This window comes from Oncorhynchus nerka, linkage group LG12 (genome assembly GCF_034236695.1).
Source record: "Oncorhynchus nerka isolate Pitt River linkage group LG12, Oner_Uvic_2.0, whole genome shotgun sequence".
Classification (NCBI taxonomy): domain Eukaryota; kingdom Metazoa; phylum Chordata; class Actinopteri; order Salmoniformes; family Salmonidae; genus Oncorhynchus; species Oncorhynchus nerka.
Window position 1 is genome coordinate 31,844,746 of NC_088407.1, and position 24,420 is coordinate 31,869,165.

Sequence of the window (24,420 nt, forward strand, 5' to 3'; positions counted from 1 at the left end):
AAATCTGTACCAATCATAGATGTCTATGTTTCAGAATTTTGAACAGTAGAGCACAGCACAGTACAGTTTAGTACAGTAAAGTACAGTAGAGTTCAGTACAGTACAGTAAATAGTAAAGCACCCTTTGCTGGCTAACAGCCACCTAATCAGTTTGCCTGTTCTTAGTAAACTGATGGCGAGAATTGTGTTTGACCAAATAAAATGACAATTTTCAGATAACAAGTTAACTACTGACTTTCAGCATGCATATAGAGAAGGGCACTCAACTTGTACTGTACTGACTCAGGGGACAGGTGATTGGTTGAAAGAAATTAACAATAAGACGATAGCTGGAGCCGTATTATTAGATTTCAGTGAAACCTTTTGATGCTATTGATCATAAATTGTTATTGAAGAAACTCACTTGCTATGGCCTCACATCACCTGCCATCGCATGTTTGAAGAGTTATTTAAACAATAGAACCCAGAGAGTGTTCTTCAATGGAAACTTCTCTAACATCAGATATGTACAGTGCGGTGTCCCTCAGAGCAGTTCTCTTGGGCCGTTACTCTTCTCTATTTGTACAAATGATTTGCCACTGGTCTTACACAAAGCTAGAATGACTATGCGTGCGGATGATTACACTCTCTACATGTCAGCACCGAAAACCAGTGAGCTGACTGAAATAATAAATAAGGAGTTACAGTCAGTATCAGCATGGGTGACTAATGATAAACTGGTCTTAAATACATCTACATCTAAAAGCATTGTATTTGGTTCAAAACATTCTCTAAGACCTAAACCTTGACTGGAGTTGTACATAAAGGTTGTGACCACTGAGCAAGTTGAAGAAGCTCAACTCCTAGATATAACATTTGATGGTCAGTTATCATGGTCAAGTCACATTAACAAAGTTGTTGTGAAGGTGGTCTGTTATAAAAAAATATGTTCAAAACAAATCTACTGTACTAGTTGTTAAGGCCAGTCTTTCCTGTTTGATGGTTGACCAGAGATCAACTGCTTCTATTCTAGTTTTTATGAGAAAATGAAAAATTCCAGATTGTCTGCATAATCATTCAACTCAGACACCCATACATACCCCACAAGACTTGCCACCTTCTAGTGCTGAGTGATTAGTGCTTTTATGAAATAATGACATTCAAATTATTTGAGCTTTTTAATGGAAATTCCAAAGCCAAATATAGTGAACATTCAATTGCCAAAACATTTAAAAATATTCCATTGTCTCTGTAATGTCCACATAGTAAAATAGGACGTTACCATGAAATAATAAAATATTACAGAGTATATTACTTTTTATTTGATGATTTGATGATTTTTCATTCCTTAAAGTCATCATCTCATCTCTGCTTAGGCAGTAGCAGCCAGACAACCATCGAACATTATCTCTGTTCTCCCCATACTGTATTGTCTTTAGTCATCCTATTTAGCAAAGCTAGCCTCGATAAGCATGCTGCAGAGTTGTCTGACAATCATTTTACTCGTTTTTAAAGTAGATAAGGCATACTTTCACAAACTGTCTTTATCCCTTTCTCGCTTCGCTCGTTGTTGTGTTGTGTACATTCCTCTCTCATTCGGGGGTGTATGTGGTCTGTCTGTATCTTACCTAACATAGCAGGCATAAAAGTGTATCCATCTCTGTCCAAGATGGAAAAGAACAGGCAAAATGCATTATGGTCATGGTAGTTAATTACCACATTTCTGCGCTGACCTAGGTTGAATGTTTACTAAATGAAAACTACAACTCCCTTCAGCCCAGCGTCCCATATGATAGAGGTCGACCGATTATGATTTATCAACCCTGTTACCGATTATTGAAGGACCAAAAAAAGCCAATTCCGATTAATCTGACCATTTATATATATATATATATATATATGTAATAAATGACAATTATAACAATACTGAATGAACAATGAACACTTTTATTTTAACTTAATATAATACATAAATAAAATCAATTTAGTCTCAAATAAATAATGAAACATGTTCAATTTGGTTTAAATAATGCAAAAACACTGTCTTGGAGAGGAAAGTAAAAGTGCATGATGTGCCATGTAAAAAAGCTAACGTTTAAGTTCCTTGCTCAGAACATGAGAACATATGAAAGTTGGTGGTTCATTTTAACACGAGTCTTCAATATTCCCAGTTAAGAAGTTTTAGGTTGTGGTTATTATAGGAATTATAGGACTATTTTTCTCTCTCTAAATTCATGTTAGCAGGCAATATTAACTAGGGAAATTGTGTCACTTCTCTTGCGTTCTGTGCAAGCAGAGTCAGGGTATATGCAGCAGTTTGGGTCGCCTGGCTCGTTGTGAACTGTGTGAAGACCATTTCTTCCTAACAAAGACCGTAATTAATTTTCCAGAATTTTAAATAATTCTGACATAACATTGAAGGTTGTGCAATGTAACAGCAATATTTAGACTAAGGGATGCCATCCGTTCGATAAAATACAGAACGGTTCCGTTCATCACTTTTTATTTGTATTGTATGAATTGTTCTTTTGATGTATTGTTTGTCTATCTTAGTAGTTTCAATTTGTGTGGCTGTCCTTGTCTATCAGTGTTTTGTTACTTGTCATGTTTTGTGTTTTTTTGTGGGCCCCAGGAAGAGAAGCTGATGCTTCTGCAAAAGCTAATGGGGATCCTAATAAACTAATAAATAAACAGCAGAGTATAGTTCAGTACAATACAATACAATCAATTATAGTGTACTCGACTCTAGTGATAAAAAAAAAATAGATACAGTTACATATTGGGATATTATTGCAATATAATTGTTGCGCTAGTTTGCTGTACCTGCATCAAAACTCCAGTATTTTCCTTCATAGCTTGTTCTCAATCTTCTTTTTAAATATGAAGCCAATTTGTTTTCAACACTTATTTCCATGACTGTCCAAACTCTCTCTTGTCCCTCTGCAGCAGTTTGGAACATAGAATCGCAAAAAAATCACAGTATTGATTCACAACACATAGAAATGTGAGAATTGCAATACATACTGTATCATATCGGCACCTAAATATCGTGATAATACCTGGCAATTCCCAGCCTTAATCAACTCTAGTGTGCTCTACTGTACTAAACTTTACTGTACTGATCTAAACTTCACTCTACTGAACTAAACTTCACTGTTCTAAACTTTCTGAACTAAACTTCACTTTATTTAAAACACTTCCAGACACTCTTGTGTCCAAACTTGCAGTCCAAACTTGTGAAACAGACATCTATGGTTGGTTCAGATTTGGACTGACCAAATTTCAATGTCCATGGATGTCCTGTGTCAATCGGTGTTCAGTGGGTGAGAGGGCTGGTTATAGTAAATGGAAAGAGAAAGGACTCATGGGTAGGTGTCAGTAAGAGCCGGGAGAGGTGACATTAACTGGAAAGAGAGAGGAGAGAGACAGGGAGAGAGAAAGGAAGGGGTTGTCCAGACTGTTTTCACACTCTCACTCTGACCACCACTTGACAGAAAGAGAAAGAAAACAGTAATGAGCTGAACATAACAGTATGCCAGTAGAAGGGAGGACAGTAGCAGTTGACACAACTGTGGTATGTCACTATTATGAATTCCCATTGTAGCCAATTCAGTTGCAGTCATTCTGTTACAGATGTTTTCTTCACTCCGTTACCGATTTGGTGACAGAACGACATATTTTAACCACTTAAAAATCATAAGCCACATTGTTATTAATAAAAACACAATCACTAATTTGTAGGTCTACCTTTACTTGTTACTTCTGTCAACTTTTATTGTTTTCCCTCATGAGGGAGAGAAATCTGAAAATAACTTAAAGATATGTGGGTTTTTGGTAATGTTATTACAAAGCAATGCTTCTTAAACTTCCAAAAGGCAAATAATGTCTCCAAAACTAAATATAAGTGTTGATATTAGTTGGCAGGGATCTTTACTTGTGTTTTGATGTATTTCTAATACCTGGTAGATGTTGTCTAAGACCCCCTTTCCATCTGTTTGAACAGAAATCAAAGCCTTTGCGTATACCTAGTTCTTAGGTTAGAAATGGTTGAAAAATGTATCTAAATGTTTTCCATCCTAAAAACTAGGAATAAGCAAAGGCTTTGATTTATGCTTTAATTTCAACAACAAAGACTTGACATGCTTTGTGAGAATTTGTCAGCGAGTGGGTAAACCGTCACTACCATCCGTCCTATTGGCCAACGTGCAATCACTGGAAAATAAACTGGATGAGCTACCATCAAGACTATCCTACCTATGGGACATTAAAATCTGTAATATCTTATGTTTCACCGAGTTGTGGCTGAACGACAACACGGATAAAATAGAGCTGGCTGGGGTTTCCATGCATCGGCAGGACAGAGCAGCTACACCTGGTAAGATGAGGGGCGGGGGTGTGTGTGTCTATTTGTCAATAACAGCTGGTGCTCCATGTTAATATTAAAGAAGTCTCTAGGTATTGCCTGACGCTTGTTGGATGTGGCAGGGCTTGAAAACTATTACGGACTACAAAGGGACCCCAGCCGCAAGCTGCCCAGTGACGCAAGCCTACCAGATGAGCTAAATACCTTTTATGCTCACTTCGAGACAAGCAACACTGAAGCATGCATGAGAGCACCAGCTGTTCCAAACGACTGTGTGATCACGCTCTACGTAACTGATGTCAGCAACATTCACAAGGCCGCGGGGCCAGACAGATTACCAGGATGTGTACTCAGAGCATGCGCGGACAACTGGCAAGTGTCTTCACTCACATTTTGAAACTCTCCCTGACCGAGTCTGTAACACCTACATGTTTCAAGCAGACCACCATAGTCCCTGTGCCCAAGAAAGGGAAGATAACCTGCCTAAATGACTACTGCCCCTTAGCACTCACATTGGTAGCCATGAAGTGCTTTGAAAGGCTGGTCGTGGCTCAAATCAACACCATCATCCCGAAAACCCTAGACCCACTCCAATTCGCATACCGCCCCAACAGATCCACAGATGACGCAATCTCAATCGCACTCCACACTGCCCTTTCCCATCTGGACAAAAGGAACACCTATGTTGAGAATGCTGTTCATCGACTACAGCTCAGCATTCAACACCATAGTGCCCACAAAGCTCATCACCAAGCTAAGGACCCTGGGACTAAACACCTCCCTCTGCATCTGGATCCCGGACTTCCTGACGGGCCGCCCCCAGGTGGTAGGGTAGGAAACAGCACATTTGACACGCTGCTCCTCAACACTGGGGCCCCTCAGGAGTGCGTGCTTAGTCCTCTCTTGTACTCACTGTTCAACCACGACTGCGTGGCCAAGCACAACTCAAACACCATCATTAAGTTTGCTGACGACACAATGGTGGTAGGCCTGATCATGACAATGATGAGACAGCCTATAGGAAGGAGGTCAGATACCTGGCAGTGTGGAGCCAGCACAACAACCTCTCCCTCACTGTGAGCAAAGGAGCTGGTCATGTACTACAGGAAAAGGAGGGTCGAACAGGTCCCCAATAACATCGACAGGGCTGTAGTGGAGCGGGTCGAGAGTTTCAAGTTCCTTGGTGTCCACATCACCAACAAACTATCATGGTCCAAACACACCAAGACAGTCATCAACACCTTTTCCCCTTCAGGAGACTGAAAAGATTTGGCATGGGTCCCCAGATCCTCTAAAAGTTATACAGCTGCACCCTCGAGAGCATCCTGACCAGTTGCATCACTGCCTGGTATGACAACTGCTCAGCATCCTACCGTAAGGCGCTACAGAGGGTAATGCGTACGGCCCAGTACATCACTGGGGCCAAGCTTCCTGACATCCAGGACCTATATACTACTAGGTAGTGTCAGAGGAAAGCCCCAAAAATGGTCAAAAACTCCAGTCACGCAATGTTCTCTCTGCTACCGCATGGCAAGCGGTACCGGAGCGCAAAGTCTAGGTCCAAAAGGCTCCTTACAGCTTCTACCCCCAAGCCATAAGAATGCTAAACAATTAATCAAAATGGCCGCCCGGACTATTTACATTGACCCCCCCACCCCTTTGTTTTTACACTGGTGCTACTCGCTGTTTATTATCTATGCATAGTCACTTTACCCCTACCTACATGTACAAATTACCTCGAATAATCTCTACCACCGCACATAGACTCAGTACCAGTACCCCCTGTATATAGCCTCGTTATTGTTATTTTATTGTGTTACTTTATATATTTTTTAATTACTTTAGTTATTTAGTAAATATTTTCTTAACTCTATTTCTTGAACTACATTGTTGGTTAAGGGCTTGTAAGTAAGTAAGCATTTCACGGTAAGGTCTACACCTCTTGTGTTAGGCGCATGTGACAGAAAATTTGATTTGATGTGGCAGGGGATGATTACTAGCCTTCATAGCAAATGTAAAACTATTTACACACTATTTTCACACTGTGTAGAGTATAGAGTCAAACCTAACTCAGTGTTGAAATCAATAGTGATTTCATGAATAATAGATTAAAAGAAATTTGTCATTATAGTCCAGCCCCCATGTGGTTTCTAGACACCATAGACTACAGTAACCTACCATGGGGGCAAACATCAAACATGGGGGCTAGCCAAAAACAGATACATGTGTCACTCTATTATGTATGGACTCCAAAATAGGGGTGAACCGTTTAACTTTTAACCATGGAATAATAGTTTTAACAATCACTGGATGGCCTGCCCTACATGATTCGTCCATGTTCATACAGAATAGATGTGTGTGGCTACAAGTCATGTATTTTATGGTCATTTAAAATACGAAAAAGGCATATATATTATTGTATGTGCGGATGTTAAACAATATAGGACCATATCCAACAAGCATGTTGCCCGAAATTAAATGCAAACATTGAATGCCTGCAACTCTTGTAATAACACCCTTACTTCCTACTTTTACAGATTGCCTAGCCGGTGTCGTATCTCACGGCTAACACCCTTTTTCTCCATAACCAGATTTCCAATTGAGCAGACCATTCGGGTACAATACGACTAGGATTGCAATGTGTTGAGAGGGAGAGACATTCGTCTATGGAAGCAGTGTGTGACTTCATGACCAAAATAAAAAGCAACGCGGCAACTGTTTATGATCAACATCAATTAATTGTACACTTACATTTTACCATCCTGTCAGTCGTAGATAACTTCGGATCATCATTCGGCTTGTTTTCGGACATTTCCATGGTGCTAGAAATTCAAATATATTTGAACTGTGCCTGAAAAAGATCCGTTGTTGTCCTTACCCAACAAATCAACTCTATCCAAATGGGAGATCGCAGTGATCTCACTTGCTCCTTTCACTAGCCAAAAATACATGCAATAGGATTACAAATTTCAACACTGGTATACTGTAGGTCCGTGTGATTTACTGTTACTCTGTATCAAGTTCTCTCTCCCAGCGCTGTGCGCGCAACCTAGCCTGCAGTTGGTAAGACACGCCCCCATATATATCGCTCTTCTATTGGTGGCAGAGACTAGACCTCTGTGTTCATATTCCCCTTTGCCCACGGACTCGTTTTGTTTCAGTCTGTGTATGTCTAACATGTTTTTATAGGTTATATGTGCAGTGTTGTAACACATCAGTTCCCTCTTCTGTATGTTGCAACATTGTAACATCAACCATGGGTAGCGTTGGCCTGCAACTCCAGAGTCGTGCACTGGATCCTACCATTTCTGCTTAATCTCAGGCTCTAAACTTCACTCAATCTCTTTTGAAGGGTTTAGAGTTGTCATCGTGCAAAATGTCATGCAATTTAGATGGCCAAAGATTCACTGTTTTGAGTGAGTACCACCAGGCTAGAGTAGTTGAATTCGATTTCACATCATGATGCACAGGGTGAATCAACAGGCCTATATATTCTTTAGCTTCACGTTGGTGCATGTTTTCAGCATAACCGCTTCACAACACTGTTAGTGAGGTTGTAAAGGGCGGGTTGTAAAGTGGTTAATAGAGAGTTCAGCTTTTTTGGATTTATAACTAAACTAGTTTAGAGACAGTTCAATTCGGTTGTTATTACAGCACCACCATGTGGACATTTAAAGACATTTGAATAGAGGAAAAGTACACTTACCCCAACCAGTTTACAGTTCGGTGACTGTCTGCTCAATCCCAAATCGACATACAGGTCCCATCTTTGCCCTACTCACTTGTGGAAGTCTGGAAGAATTTAACAGTGGATACCAATTGCTTATACCAATCAAGTGATCTCCATAATTGAATAGCAGTCAATTTGCGGTCAATTTGGGATCGATCTGGTTATACCATGTTAAAATTGTAGCCACTTTAAAGGCAGAAAAATAGTAATCCCACCAATTACAATGGGGTTCCAGCATTGGATCCCCATAGCAAAAGTTTTTATTCTCTATGTGGAATAGAAATGATCAATGCACCCAGGGATGTCATGCATCCCAAAAATCTGAGCGGGCACAAAGTACTGTGAGGATGGCTGGTGGGGTTTTGGAGAGTGTAGCATTTTTCAAACACCTGAAGCAGCTTTTTTTCCTGCAACCATAATCACAATTCTATCTTAAAAATGGGTTTATTTGTCTGCGTATTTAAGCATACCTCTTGAGCTGTATGTATCCTCCTGGCTGGTGATCACTTTTAAAAATATGCTAAATACGCTTCTCTGCATCTCTGCTCAAATCTGGGTAAAAGATTGAAAGGAATGTGAGTCTTATTCGGTACATTTAGTAATTGCTTGCTTTTCTACCTAAAACCAACTTTGCCAGCAGTCATGCCAGCTAAGATAGACAAGCTAGCTACTCTAACTTTATACCCTGAAATGGCTTCTTGGTAAAAGTAATAATAGATGTATTTGATCATATCAAAGACGCTTAAAACAAAAAACAAAGTACATGTAGTTCTTGGACTGGACAATAGTCTGGGGCATGCATCCAGTTCACATCCTACTCCATTGGGCTGCACATAGTCCGAACATACAGTCTCCTGAAAGTCAGTCAAGAGCCTTCTCTCTCCACTCTCAGCACTCACCTCCTCCACAATGTTCTCAGCTTCTCTGATGCCCTTACCCAAGCCGGGGGAATCAGTGGTCTCATTCAGTGTGTGTGTGTGTGGGGGGTGGGGGGTGGGGGGGGGGGGTAAGAGAGGCCCGGATCATCAGGCCAACCACGGCGTCCACTAGATCTCACTCTGGCGCCAGAGGCTCACTACCCATCAATTATTGAGATAATACACCTTGGAGTGAGAGATCCAGTCAAAACTACAACAAGCATCTGTGATGTCCAAGCCTGTGTCATCTTCGGTTTCAAATAAAAACCAAGGCTGGCTCACTACCCTCTGAGCTATCTTGACAAAAATAACTAACTTGCTGGTCCTAAACTAACAAAATAAAACGTTGATAAAAACATCTTTATATAAAAACTCCCACATAAAACAATAAAATATTTACACATTTAAAGGAGCTCTCTGCCTAGGCGACCTCACGGCGCCATGGCAACTGGTAGCTAGTTATGACTTTGGGAGATATATATTTATAAACAGGACAAATCTGAGGGGGCACGTGCCCCTGTGAACCCTATGCGCATGAATCACCCAATTCATGTTAATGTGACAATGTAGGAACCGTAGTTTGTGTCTGTGTTTCCCAGGGAACTCTAATTAGTGGTGAACATGTGAAAAGGTCTAAAAGCATCCCTTAGACCAGCTGTGACTTTTTGCAGCAGGTTAGGAAAGTTTATGTAGGAAAGTTTATGTAGCAGTTTTTTTTTTTTTACCTTTATTTAACCAGGCAAGTCATTTAAGAACAAATTCTTATTTTCAATGATGGCCTAGGAACAGTGGGTTAACTGCCTGTTCAGGGGCAGAACGATAGATTTGTACCTTGTCAGCTCAGGGGTTTGAACTTGCAACCTTCCGGTTACTAGTCCAACGCTCTAACCACTAGGCTACCCTGCAGCCCCAAAGGTTAGGAAAAGGTTTAGGGTTAGCTAAAATTCTCTCCTAACCTGCTATAAAAAGTTACTTCTGGTCGTAGTTGTACGCAATCTAGTCAAAACCCCCTAGACCTGTGCAGGTGAGAGCTTAGTCGCATTGTGTAGAGGTTGTACTGCACTGTTGTTTTGCCAGTATTTCTTTGAAGGAAACCATTTTTAAAAAAACTTCTTTTTTTCACCTTTATTTAACCAGGTAGGCTAGTTGAGGTCAAGTTCACATTATTTTTGATAACCATGCAGTCTGTTTGGGAAGAAAGGTTTGCGCCATGGCCGATTGTGCTTATCAGTATTTGTTTAAGTTTGACAATGTTCATTATGTTTATTGTTAGATTAGTAATGCCACTGTAATGATGTTTTGCAGTTGGTCTCTTGTGTTTAGAGGCTTTGATGGCTTTGTGGTCCAAGTTAATCTGTTTCAAACTAGCAAATCTAAACCTGGAGCCTTTAAAAACTTTGCTATCTTTTTTTTTTATTTCTGCCTCTGAAGTGTCTCTATCAATGGGCCTATAAGTTACATTTAGTATTTTTTTTTGCCTTTGCTTGTTAATTATTCTTATTATTTGTATATTCTTATCAAGGGTACAGTTTATTTTATATTATATTATGCTCCTTCCTCCGTAGACCAGGTAAAGGCTAGACACTTGTCCTTACGCTCACCTGGAATTACAGCCACCATGTACTGCCCCATCTCTCTGTCTGATCTTGACAAGCAGGAAGCTCACAGCCCTTATCCTACCAATTGCATACAATAGAGCCAGTGTGTGGCGAGTTGTTTTTCTTTGTCAAAGTGGAGAGAGGCGGACAGAGGTGAAAAATGAGCTCAGGTGAGTAGCCTAGACCTTCTGAACTTTTTGATAAATTCATAGACTTTTGTGTCTCTTGTGCTGCTATGCAATTACATTTCAGTTTTTTGTGATATTGCTTTTGGAATATTGTTATTTGATACTTCACAGCTGTATTTGTGCATTATGACGTTGAAGAATCTGCTACACTGTTATCATTATGATGTTGAAGAATCGGGTACACTGTTAGCATTATGATGTTGAAGATTCTGCTACACTGTTAGCATTATGATGTTGAATAATCTGGTACACTGTTAGCATTATGATATTGAAGAATCTGCTACACTGTTAGCATTATGATGTTGAAGAATCTGGTACACTTATTATTATTGTGCTTCTCTTATGACCAAGTAAAACCAAGTAAATGTTTAAGAATAACTATGATGACTTCATTCAAAGTATATTCAACCATTCCAATGTTCATATCAAACTTTTGAAGAGATGACTATCCTTTCATATACATAATTAAAAGTTCGTAGTCAAGTCTACCAGATGCTACATTCAATCAGTTCAACAATATCATGACTCTTACTTACCTGATTAGTTTAATGTGAAATGTGTTAGTAATATTTTAGTCATATTATTTATCAGAAACATTTAGTCAAATAACTTTTATGTATCAAGGGAGATGGAGCCCCGTAAAGCATAAGGTCATGTTTTTCACAGAGACACTGATTTGAACATGGATGGATAAAACACATTTACAACATATTACATATTGGTTTGACTTGCATACGAGGCTTTTATTAGTGGCATTGCACCTGTACAAATCTCCCTATTTCCATCATCCTCTTTTAGCCGAGGACCTGCTCATCATCTATGAGGTGGAGGCAGAGCAGTGGGCTGTATACCTGCGCTCTATCTTCGCCGGGCCCATCTGGGAGGGAGGGATCTGTTGCTACGACATCGCCACAGTGACCAGCCGGCGGGAGGACTTTCTGCGACTGGGCCAGTACAAGGTCAAGCTGTTAATCCTGTCCAGGGGAATGCTAGAGGGCCTGTGCCAGCTCCGCCGCTTCTTCCTGGCCCGGGTGCTGAGGCCTGCGGCCCACGTGGTAGTGCTTCTGTGTGGGGTAGACAGCCTGGCGCCCCTCCTGGAGGTGGTGCCCCTCAAGGGGGACGAGTGTCTGCAGGTATCCAGCGAGCAAGACGCCCATGAGTACCTGTCGGCGGTGACCGATATTGTGCAGAGAGGTACAGGGGAAGGGGAGGGCAGAGAGGGGGATCATGGGAGGTCGGGTGCAGTGTATAGGGTCAGCAATAATAGTTACATTATGCTTATTCAATAATGAATTATACAATAATGATTGTATTCATTCCTGAGGCAACAAGTGGCAGGTAGGTGCGTGGATCAGAAAACCAGTCAGTCAGTATCTGGTGTTACCACTGTTTGCCTCATGCAGCGCGACACATCTCCTTTGTATGAAGTTGATCATGCTGTTGATTGTAGTCTGTGGAATGTTGTCCCACTCGTCTTCCATGGCTGTGCGAAGTTGCTGAATATTTGCGGGCTCTGGAGCGTACACGTCGATCCAGAGCATCCCACACATGCTCAATAGGTGACATTTCTGGTGAGTATGCAGACCATGGAAGAACTGGGACATTTTTGAGGAATTGTGTACAGAACCTTGCGACATGGGGCCGTGCATTATCATGCTGAAACATTAGGTGATGGCGGCGGATGAATGGCATGACAATGGGCCTCGGGATCTCATCACAGTATATCTGTGAATTCAAATTGCCATCACTAAAGAGCCATTGTGTTTGTTGTCCATAATTTATGCCTGCCCATACCATAACTCCAGCGCCACCATGGGGCACTCTGTACACAACGTTGAGATCAGAAAACTTCTCGCCCACATGATGCCATACACGGGGTCTGCGGTTGTGAGGCAGGGTCAGATGTACTGCCAAATTCTCTAAAACGATGTTGGAGGCAGGTTATGGTAGAGAAAATAACATTCAATTCTCTGGCAACACCTCTGGTGGACATTCCTGTAGTCAGCATTCCAATTGCTTATGTTGTCTGACAAAACTGCAAATTTTAGAATGGCCTTTTATTGTCCCCAACAGAAGGTGCACCTGTGTCATGATCATGATGTTTAATCAAATTCTTGATATGCCACGCCTGTCAGGTAAAGGGGAAATGCTCACTCATAAGGATCTAAACAAATTTGTACACATGTTTAGAGAAGCTTTTTGTGCTCATGCAACATTTCTGGGATATTTTATTTCAGCTCAAGAAACATGCTCATGAAACATGGGTACAACACGTACAACACGTTTTCTGTTTTTGTTCAGTGTGTGTGTGTGTATATACTGTATACATGGTGGGTGTTTTGGCTACATAGTTGGAATTGTTGAATGCGCAATTATCACAGTAAATCTGATAATTTGCCTAAAATGACGCTGGAAGAAGTGGCAGCAGTTTTATGTGTTTTTTCTTTTTTGCATTATTTGTAACTTATTTAGTTCATAATGTTTCTGCCACCGTATCTTATGGCAAAAATGAGCTTCTGGATATCAGGACAGCGATCACTCACCTCGGATTAGACAGATCTTTTCTTCAACAAGCAAGACGCACAGGATGTACTTCAGACACCCGACAAGCCAACATCCCAGTTATTGGCAAGAGAAAGAGGCGCAGGTACAGAGGACACAGAGCGGGGTGCTTCGTAAGGATCCGCAGAAGGCGACTGGGATAGCTGCCATTCCCATCAACATTACTTGCCAACGTACAATCATTGGACAATAAATTTAATGAGGTACAATCGTGAATATCCTACCAATCAAAAACTGTAACATCTTACAGTTTGGCTGAATGATGACACGGATATTCAGCTAGCGGGATATACACTGCACCAGCTAGATAGAACAGCACACTCGGGTAAAATGAAGGAGGATGGTCTGTGCATATTTGTAAACAACGGCCGGCTGGTGCACAAAATCGAAGGAAGTCTCTAGATTTTGCTCGCCTGAAGTAGAGTATCTTATGATAAACTGTAGACCACACTATTTGCCAAGAGTTTTCATCTATACTTTTCGTGGCTGTTTATTTACCACCACAGATGGATGCTGGCAATAAGACTGCACTCAGTCAGGAAATGAGCAAACAGGAAACCGCTCACCCAGCGACGGCGCTCCTAGTGGTCGAGGACTTTAATGGAGGGAAACTTAAATCAGGTTTACCTCATTTCTATCAGCATATTAAATGCGCAACCAGAGGGAAAACAATTCTAGATCACCTGTATTCCACACACAGAGACGCATACAAAGCTCTCCCTCACCCTCCATTTGGTAAATCTGACCCCAATTCTATCTTCCTGTTCCTGCTTACGAGCAAAAATTAAAGCAGGAAGCACCAGTGACTCGGTCTATAAAAAAGTGGTCAGATGAAGCAGATGCTAAACTACAGGACTGTTTTGCTATCACAGACTGGAATATGTTCCGGGATTCTTCCGATGGCATTGATGAGTACACCACATCAGTCACTGGCTTTATCAATAAGTGCATCGAGAACACCATCCCCACAGTGACTGTACGTACATAACCCCAACCAGAAGCCATGGATTACAGGCAACATTCACAAGGCCGCGGGGCCAGACGGATTACCAGGACATGTGCTCCGGGTATGTGCTGACCAACTGGCAGGTGTCTTCATGGAAATGTTCAATATGTCCCCGTTGAGTCCGTAATAAGAACATGTTTCAAGCAGACCACCATAGTCCCTATGCCCAAACCTGCCTAAATGACTACAGACCCGTACACTCACGTCCGTAGCCATGAAGTGCTTTGAAAGGCTGGTAAATGGCTCACATTTACACCATTACCCCAGAAACCCTAGACCTACTCCAATTTGCATACCGCCCAAACAGATCCATAGATGATGCAATCTCTATTGCACTCCACACTGCCCTTTCCCACCTGGACAAAAGGAACACCTACGTGAGAATGCTATTCATTGACTACAGCTCAGCGTTCAACACCACAGTACCCTCAAAGCTCATCACTAAGATAAGGATCCTGGGACTAAACACCTCCCACTGCAACTGGATCCTGGACGTCCTGACGGGCCACCCCCAGGTTGTGAGGGTAGGTAGCAACACATCTGATACGCTGATCCTCAACACTGGAGCCCCTCACGGGTGCGTGCTCAGTCCCCTCTTGTACTCCCTGTTCACCCACGACTACATGGCCAGGCACGACTCCAACACCATCATTAAGTTTGCAGACGACACAACAGTGGTAGGCCTGATCAACGACAATGACGAGACAGCCTATAGGGAGGAGGTCAGAGACCTGGCCGGGTGGTGCCAGAATAACAACCTCTCCCTCAACGTAACCAAGACTAAGGAGATGATTGTGGACTACAGGAAAAGGAGGACCGAGCACACCCCCATATTCATTGACTGGGCTGTAGTGGAGCAGATTGTGAGCTTCAAGTTCCTTGGTGCACACATCACCAACAAACTAGAATTTTCCAAACAATCCAAGACCGTCGTGAAGAGGGCACGACAAAGCCTATTACCCCTCAGGAAACTAAAAAGATTTGGCATGTGTCCTCAGATCCTCAAAAGGTTCTACAGCTGCAACATCGAGAGTATGGTTGCATCACTGCCTGGGACGGAAACTGCTCGGCCTCCGACTGCAAGGCACTACAGAGGGTAGTGCGTATGGCCTAGTACATCACTGGGGCTAAGCTGCCTGCAATCCAGGACCTCCACAACATGCAGTGTCAGAGGAAGGCCCTACAAATTGTCAAAGAACTAGTCATAGACTGTTCTCTCTACTACCGCATGGCAAGCGGTACCAGAGTGTAGGATCAAAAGGCTTCTCGACAGCTGATACCACCAAGCCATAAGTCTCTTGAACAGGTAATCAAATGGCTACCCAGACTATTTGCATTGTGTGTGTGAACCCCCCCTTCGCTACTGTTATAGCCTTGTTATTGTTCACTGTCTTTTTACTGTTGCTTTTATTTCTTATCTATTGTTGACCTAATACCTATTTTTTGCTTAAAAATTACACTGTTGGTTATGGCCTGTAAGTAAGCATTTCACTGTATTCCAACACATGATCATGATATACAAGTGAATGTAAAAGTCATAGCTCTGTAACGTTATAACTGAAATAAACCAAATAGAGAAGCATTTTATGATCATTCCTGTTGCCTACTAGTGGACTTGATTGCTTCCGGACATGGCTGCGAGGTGAAAAGTTGTGGCTACCTACAGTTGAAGTCGGAAGTTTACATACACTTAGGTTGGAGTCATTAAAACTCATTTTTCAACCACTCCACAAATTTCTTGTTAACAAACTATAGTTCTGGCAAGTCGGTTTGGACATCTACTTTGTGCATGACACAAGTCATTTTTCCAACAATTGTTTACAGACAGATTATTTCACTTATAATTCACTGTATCACAATTCCAGTGGGTCAGACGTTTACATACACTAAGTTGACTGTGCCTTTAAACAGCTTGGAAAATTCCAGAAAATGATGTCATGACTTTAGAAGTTTCTGATTGCCATCATTTGAGTCAATTGGAGATGTACTTGTGGATGTTTTCAAGGCCTACCTTCAAACTCAGCGCCTCTGCTTGACATCATGGGAAAATCAAAAGAAATCAGCCCCCAAAAATTGTAGACTTTCACAAGTCTGGTTCATCCTTGGGAACAATTTCCAAATACCTGAAGGTACCACGTTCATTTGTACAAACAATAGTACGCTAGTATAAACACCATGGGACCTCACAGCCATCATATCGCTCAGGAGGAAGACATGTTCTGTCTCCTAGAGATGAACGTAATTTGGTGCACTTTACAAAATCGATGGCATCATGAGGCAGGAAAATTATGTGGATATATTGAAGCAACATCTCAAGACATCAGTTAAAGCTTATTTGCAAATGGGTCTTCTAAATGGACAATGGCTCCAAGCATACTTCCAAATTTGTGGCAAAATGGCTTAAGGACAACAAAGTCAAGGTATTGGAGTGGCCATCACAAAACCTTGACCTCAATCCTATAGAAAATGTGTGGGCAGAACTGAAAACGCGTGTGCGAGCAAGGAGGCCTACAAACCTGACTCAGTTACACCAGCTCTGTCAGGAGGGATGGGGCAAAATTCATCCAACTTATTGTGGGAAGCTTGTGGAAGGCTACACGAAACATTTGACCGAAGTTAAACAATTTAAAGGCAATGCTACCAAATAGTAACTGAGTGTATGTAAACTTCTGACCCACTGGGAATGTGATGATAGAAGTCAAAGCTGAAATAAATCATTCTGTCTACTATTATTCTCACATTTCACATTCTTAAAATAAAGTGGTGATCCTAACTGACCTAAGACAGGGGATTTTTACAAGGACTATATGTCAGGAATTATGAAACTGAGTTTAAATGTGTTTGGCTAAGGTGTATGTAAACCTCCGACTTCAACTGTATATCTGTTGAATTTGATGATTTTTCAAGTAATTGCCTCAGAAACGAATTAGTGGACTTGCCGCCCAGGCTACGTCCGCACAGCAATTTCCATACAACTGGGCATTGTCAAATCACAGATAGCATATACCTGTAGCTCAAGTCAACACTCAAGTTAGTAAAGTAGCAAAGAATGGGAGGTCAGACCTCTAGTCCCCCTAACTTTAAATCAGTATATTTTTCTCTCAACCTCATGGCAAAATATGTAGGTCACACTTTATTTTGATAGGCCAGCATGAGAGTAGCTATAAATCTGCACATTTTTCTCTTTGCACCATGGCAAATGTGTGGAATTTCAGGAAGTTAGCTATTTTCCCCCTCAAAATCCTGTTTCCCAAAAATACAACAAAAATGAGGTAGTTGCCCCGGGGCATCAGATGTGGACACAAAGTGTAGGAACACAATGTCCCTGACTCTAGTTAAGTGCTGCCTATGTTAGACAGTACCCTGGGTTCAGTTTGACCTCGGTTTCCATGAGAACACTACATATTCTGAGGAATTTGACAGTAATTATTTCCTGAGTCACTCTCTACTCTCTGCTACCCAGTAAGAGTTTTCTGAGAATTTCAAAACCATCTGCTGCCATCCATATTGTTTTTTTCCCCCCTCATTGCTTAAGTGATCTAAAATGGACGGGAGGTCCAAAAGGTATGTTTGTCTGCCGGTGTGTCTCATCATTCAAATTCTCCCTTTCCTCTTCCATCACCAGTGGCCATTATCTCTCTTTATGCAAATCCAAATATACCCTACTTAGTCTCATCCTGCTGTGACACGCACAGCCAGTTCTGGATCATCTTTGTAAACCACTGTAAAACTCAAAAGTAGATTTTAAAGCGACCCAGAAATGTAGATGTTCACTGTTGCTTGGGATATTTGAATCTCATGATATACGGACACAAGTGAAACACTTGAGCCAAAATAATTTTACAGGTGGGGGACAAAGGCCCAAAGCAACACCAAGGTCGGCAGTTGGCATTGCTGTTATGATTCTGTTATGATTTTAGATGTCCTTGATGTCCTTTTGTTAAAATGGGGGGGGGGGGGTCTTGGAGGGTTCGGGTTCGGGATATGTCAACGTGCCCTTGAGCAGGGCATTGACCCTGGATGCTTCTGTGTGTCGCTCTGAATAGGAGTCTGTTGAATAACTGGTATGATGTAGTTGTTGAGCGGCTTCACTGTAGGTATGCTGTAAATTTCGGATATTCAATAAAAAATACATTTTAAAAATCCCAGAGCTGACTAGGGAAAAATCTGTCGTTCTGCCCCTAAACATGGCAGTTAATCCACTACTCCCCGGTAGGCTGTCATGATTGGAAGGCTTTTAAACATCTTCGAAACATGGGTGTGGCTATGATCCGTAAATTGAAAGAAGACTACTACCTGAAATCTACTTCACAAAATGTAAATAATCCATCCACATTTTGGCAGGTAGTGAAGGGTTTGGAGTGCAAAAAAGATACACAGCTTCCCAAACAATTGTTGGTCGATCCACAGATTGTAACTGAGAGAACCTCCATTCTGAAAGCCTTGAATATGCGTTTTTTAGATGCAGGCAGTTTATTTGAAAAGGTCAAAGGTATAAGTGAGCCCCCTGTGAATTTACCTGACACCCCTGTGCACTCCTTCACCAGGTTCTCCTTTTCATCCTCTGTTTTAGAAGTGTGTAAAGTCCTGAAAGAAATTGATTTTAAAAAATCCCCTGGCCCTGATGAACCTCCTACACCAGACATCATTGCTTCCCCTTAACATGTATTTTTAACCTCACGCTTGATGTTAAGGAAATCTGCTTTTATACTGCCTCTCCTGAAAGGTGGAGATCCCTCTCTACTTGACAGCTATCGACCCATATCAAAATTGTCTGTACTGTCAAAGGTACTGGAGTCCTTAGTTAGTAGGCAGCTAAAGGACTACTTCCAAGAAAACAACATCTTAAATGGAATGCAAACAGGTTTTAGGTCTGGCCACAGCACTGTTTCAGCAACATTGAAGTTTTTAAATGACATCCACTGTGCTCTTGATAAGAAGTTACATTGTGTGTCTGTTTTTATTGATTTGTCTAAGGCTTTTGATTCCATGGAACATGCTGTGTTAGTGCAAAGGTTAAAATCGTACACAATGTGTAATGACGGATGGTTGAGTCCATAGAGGTGTGCTCAGGTGTTCCGCAAGGTTCTATTATTGGGCCCACTGTTGTTCATTTTGTATATCAACAACATTGGGGATCTTATTGAAACAGCGGATGTTCATTTTTATGCAGATGATACTGTTCTTTATTCAAGTGATAAACTACTATCTTTAGCTTTTGAAAATGCACAAAGAGCATTTAACATCATATAACAGAATCTGTATGATTTAAAGCTGATTCTAAATTTGGGTTAAAAAAATGCATGTTATTTTCAAATACCAGGCATGTTACAAATCATGTCATTGCTACATTGGCTGGACATACTATAGAGCAAGTTAAAGTGTACAAATATTTGGGTGTGTGGGTTGATGATAAGCTGAGCTTCACTGTGCATGTAGAGAACTTGATAAGGAAGCTCAAGCTGAAAATAGGATTTTATTACCGGCATAAGGCTTGTTTTTCTTTTGAGGCCAGGAAGGAGCTGGTACGGTGTACATTACTGTCGGTTTTATATTTTAGTGATGTTATATATATGCAGGCCTCAGCCACTACTCTGAGAGCACTTGATTCAGTGTATCATGCAGCCCTCAGGATAATTTCAAATCAGAAACATCTAACTCATCATTGTGATCTCTACAGCGCTGTTGGCTGGTCGTCATTGACCTTGCGTAGGCTTAAACACTGGTATACACTGATTTATAAGGCCATATTGGGTCAAATGCTATTTTATCTCTATTCTTTTTTAGTCAGGTCAGTATTTTAATATCAATTACGGTCCCATTCTGATTTGCTTCTAACAGTACCAAAAATTAGAACAGGACATGGTAGAAAAAGTTTTAGTTACTTAGCTCCGTGGTTCTGGAATTCTGTCATGAACATTTTAAAAGGTGATGATCTAGTTTCGTTAGTGGAGTTTAAACACTTGATCGATGTATATGTCATAGAGTATCATTGTTTTTAGGCCAGCTGTTTTTAGTCAAGATGGTTGTGTTTTTAATGTACAACGTTTTTGTTGTACTGTATGTGTGTTTATAGTTCTGTTTTAATGTTGTGTTAGTGTATGTAAGTTGTTTTGTCTGAAACGTTGTTCCCTCTGCTGCTATTGGACCTCTCTTGGAAAAGAGTTGTTATATCAATGAGAAAAAACCTGTATAGATAAAGGTAAAATTAAAAATAAATTTTAAAAATGTAAGTAAGAATTTGTTCTTAACTGGCTTGCCTAGTTAAATAAAGGTAGAGAAAAAAGTTTCTCTGGAAAAGAGTGTCTGCTAAATGACCTAAATGTAAGGCCATCTGGCACCAAATACAATGGTAGGGGAAACACTAAGTATTTAATGTTGGCTTGACTGTCGGTGGACCTTCCACAGGGCACCAGGCTGCAGCAGGGAATGTCAGCGCTGTTCCTGGGAAGTTGACGGGACCGGATCTAAAGCTGGAGTTAAACCTAAAGTTGGAGAGCAGGCAGTCTACCGGACCCTCCAGTACCAAACCCAACAACATGCTGCTGGTACCGTCCAGAGTTCTCTGTGGGGTGAGGCACTAACATGTCAGGAGGCAACATCAAAGCATTCAATGACATTACTTATTCAGCCAGTCGTACATAAAATGTACTGTAACAAGATGTATATAGATCCAAAATGAAGTCACTTTACTTTTACATTTCAAATTGGTTTTGGGTTTTTGGTTGTTTAGGGTTTTAAATTTTTTTTTTAACATTTAATAGAGCTGCTTTTGAGATGGTCAGCATGTCAACCAATGTACTTTTTCTATTGTTACAGTACGTTTATGTTTTGTGTTCTCCCTCCTGTAGACACCAGGCGAGGTGTTCATTCTTTTAAAAGATTCTGTGGCCAGTAAAGATGCTGAGGTTGAGTTCAGTAGGAGTAAACAGAGGGTGAGAGTGAAACCTGTCCACTGGAACAAACACACCCTCTGTGTGAACGCAGCAGGTATGTGAAAATTCACTTGCATTCTTGCTTATTGTAGAGAGTCATTCCACCTCCAAAAAGCACAAGAAATAGGATTCTCGACCCTCACCGTTTCAGATTGTTGTGAAATCGTTTCTATAATTAGAAACAGATAAGATGAACAGGATTCATATAATATTCACAAAATATAGTACCTAACATCTAATTTGGAACATAATTCTTCCTAACAATGAGGAAGACATTAGGAATCCAAACAAATGATAAAAGGCCACCCATGGACCCCCCCTCACCCCACTCCAACAACCAGTATAGAGTATCAGTTCTCTGTCTGACAAGTAGTGTGGAGCTGCTGCTTGGAGTATTTCTTCTTCATCCTTTGTAATATATTCCTTGTGACTCTGGTGATTGTTTTTCCCCCCTGTTTAGAGAAATTAGCCATTTGAAGTCGATTGCATTATTTACCATAAATGAGTGGGAAAGTACCACGTTTTTCCTACTAGATGCTGCTGTTCCTGCTAATGCCACCACACCCTTGTGTCCATTTCCTGGTTTCGTGTGTTTATTAAATGGATCACATTTTCTTTGCAAAAATGGGTAGAAAACCAATAGGTTTTGCTCATGATGAAAATCAATTGTGTGGTCATCCTCGTAATTCAATCTAGTCTTCCATGAAAGCAATTGAGTTTGTCCTTCTCTTTGTGTCCAGAAAACATCCCCTATGTGTGTGGTTTATTCCCTTCAAAACAGGTATGGATTAGATAGACCATTGCTGGCGTACAAGCAAACCATTAGACTACAGCAGTCAATGTTATGTTCTCTAATGGTCTTTAATGGTAAAAGTCCCAAACACACACTGTATAGGGTTTTGCGATGGTATTGGTTTGAATTTAATAGTACATTTCACCAATCACACTTCATGTAAAGATGTTTTTCTAAGAACTTTATTGAAAAACATATGTCTGCTATGCAATGATTTATAATTATATTATTTTATTAGGGTTGTCACAACATTTTAGTCACTGGCCCATTTCTCAATCAAAGTTTTGGACTTGTAGGAATTTCACCATACGGATAGCCCTCAGAGAGCTGCCATTTGTTACATTAAATTGACCACAGAAGTTATTTTCATCATGAGCAAAAGCTATTGGTTTTCTACCCAAAGTTGTAAAGAAAATAAAATGTTGTGATCCATTTAATAAACACAAGACCAGCAACATTGATAAAAGGGTGTGGTGGCAGGAACAACCTGGTACTTAAACACTCATATAAGGTCAATAATGCAAGCGACTTCAATGGCTAATTTCTCTGAATGGGGGGAAAAACATCACCAGATTCACAGGAAATACATTACAAAGTATGAAGAAGCAATACTCCAAGCCGCAGCTCCATACTACTTGTCAGACATAGAGAACCGACGATACTGTATACTGGTTGTTGGGGTGGGATTGGTTTGGGTGATCCGTGGGTGGCTTTTGACAATTGTTTGGGATTCCTCATGTCTTACTCAATGGAAGGAAGAAATTTGGTCCAAATCGGATGTTGGGTACTATTTTTGTTGAATATTATCTGAATCCTAGAAATTAAAAGGGCCAATTTGGGTGCAATCAATTAGCTTAATTACAAGGAGAGCAAATAAAATGTCAACAAAATAATGTCACCGGAATGCTAATCTGATCTGTTTCCAGCAACAAATAATTTCAGGACAATCTGAGAGGGTAGATGTCATGAGTGCTGAAATGACATGTAATGACCCTAGAGCGACTTGATGACTTTGTCAAAGAGCACACAACAAAACACTATGGTTTCTAAAATGATGATGCCCAATGCTTATGAGACAAGTTTATATAATTTGTTTTCCTGTTGCAGACTTACAAGCAGGAAGTGTGGGCGTAACACTGTACTGCAGTGGGGTGGCGATGGGAAAGGCCCATCTGCAGTACTACAGCAGCATGGAGGAGATGGCTCGCCTACTGACCAGGGTGGCAGACCCTGTGGACTTCATGTGCCAGGTACAGTTGAAGTCGGAAATTTACATACACCTTAGCCAAATACATTTAAACTCAGTTTTTCACAATTCCTGACATTTAATCCTCGTAAAAATTCCCTGTCTTAGGTCAGTTAGGATCACCACTTTATTTTAAGGATGTGAAATGTCAGAATAATAGTAGAGAGAATTATTTATTTCAACCTTTATTTCTTTCATCACATTCCCAGTGGGTCAGAAGTTTACATACACTCAATTAGTATTTGGTAGCATTGCCTTTAAATTATTTAACTTGGGTCAAACGTTTTGGTAGTCTAACACAAGCTTCCCACAATAAGTTGGGTGAATTTTGGCCCATCCCTCCTGACAGAGCTGGTGTAACTGAGTCAGGTTTGTAGGGCTCCTTGCTCGTACACGCTTTTTCAGTTCTGCCCACAAATTTTCTATAGGATTGAAGTTAGGGCTTTGAGATGGCCACTCCAATACCTTGACATTGTTGTCCTTAAGCCATTGTGCCACAACTTTGGAAGTATGCTTGGGGTCATTGTCCATTTGGAAGACCCATTTGGGACCAAGCTTTAACTTCCTGACTGATGTCTTGAGATGTTGCTTCAATATATCCACGTAATTTTCCTACCTCATGATGCCATCTATTTTGTGATGTGCACCAGTCCCTCCTGCAGCAAAGCACCCTCAACAACATGATGCTGCCACCCTCGTGCTTCACGGTTGGAATGGTGTTCTTCAGCTTGCAAGCCTCCCCTTTTTCCTCCAAACATAACGATGGTTATTATGGCCAAACAGTTCTATTTTTGTTTCATCAGACCAGAGGACATTTCTCCAAAATGTACAATCTCTGTCCCCCTGTGCATTTGCAAGCTGTAGTCTGGCTTTTTTATGACGGTTTTGGAGCAGTGGCTTCTTCCTTGCTGAGCGGCCTTTCAGGTTATGTCGATGTAGAACTTGTTTTACTGTTGATATAGATACTTTTGTACCTGTTTCCTCCAGCATCTTCAGAAGGTCCTTTGCTGTTGTTCTGGGATTGATTTGCACTTTTCTCAACAAAGTACGTTCATCTCTAGGAGACAAAACGTGTCTCCTTCCTGAGCGGTATGACAACTGCG

At 41.0% G+C, this 24,420-nt stretch overlaps 2 protein-coding genes across 6 annotated transcripts in view; one reads left to right on the top strand and one right to left on the bottom strand.

Annotated features, from left to right (window-relative positions):
- LOC115138109 (protein phosphatase 3 catalytic subunit alpha) overlaps positions 1-7,380 on the bottom strand; it is a 97,105-nt gene extending 89,725 nt beyond the window's left edge. For 3 of the 4 annotated variants that reach the window (XM_065025490.1, XM_065025491.1, XM_029674607.2), the window contains exon 1: positions 7,094-7,380. In XM_065025490.1, coding sequence (XP_064881562.1) covers positions 7,094-7,160 — 67 coding nt within the window. In that variant the 5' untranslated portion in view covers positions 7,161-7,380. The remainder of the gene's footprint in view (positions 1-7,093) is intronic. The other variant, XM_065025492.1, reaches the window with a different exon arrangement.
- Positions 7,381-10,628: 3,248 nt separating this feature from the next.
- Positions 10,629-24,420, top strand: part of LOC115138101 (B-cell scaffold protein with ankyrin repeats) — a 40,671-nt gene continuing 26,879 nt past the window's right edge. Inside the window, exons 1-5 of one of the 2 annotated variants that reach the window (XM_065025493.1) lie at positions 10,629-10,757; positions 11,574-11,969; positions 20,752-20,915; positions 21,195-21,333; positions 23,179-23,321. In XM_065025493.1, the coding sequence (XP_064881565.1) occupies positions 10,748-10,757; positions 11,574-11,969; positions 20,752-20,915; positions 21,195-21,333; positions 23,179-23,321 (852 nt within the window). In that variant the 5' untranslated portion in view covers positions 10,629-10,747. The remainder of the gene's footprint in view (positions 10,758-11,573; positions 11,970-20,751; positions 20,916-21,194; positions 21,334-23,178; positions 23,322-24,420) is intronic. The other variant, XM_029674584.2, reaches the window with a different exon arrangement.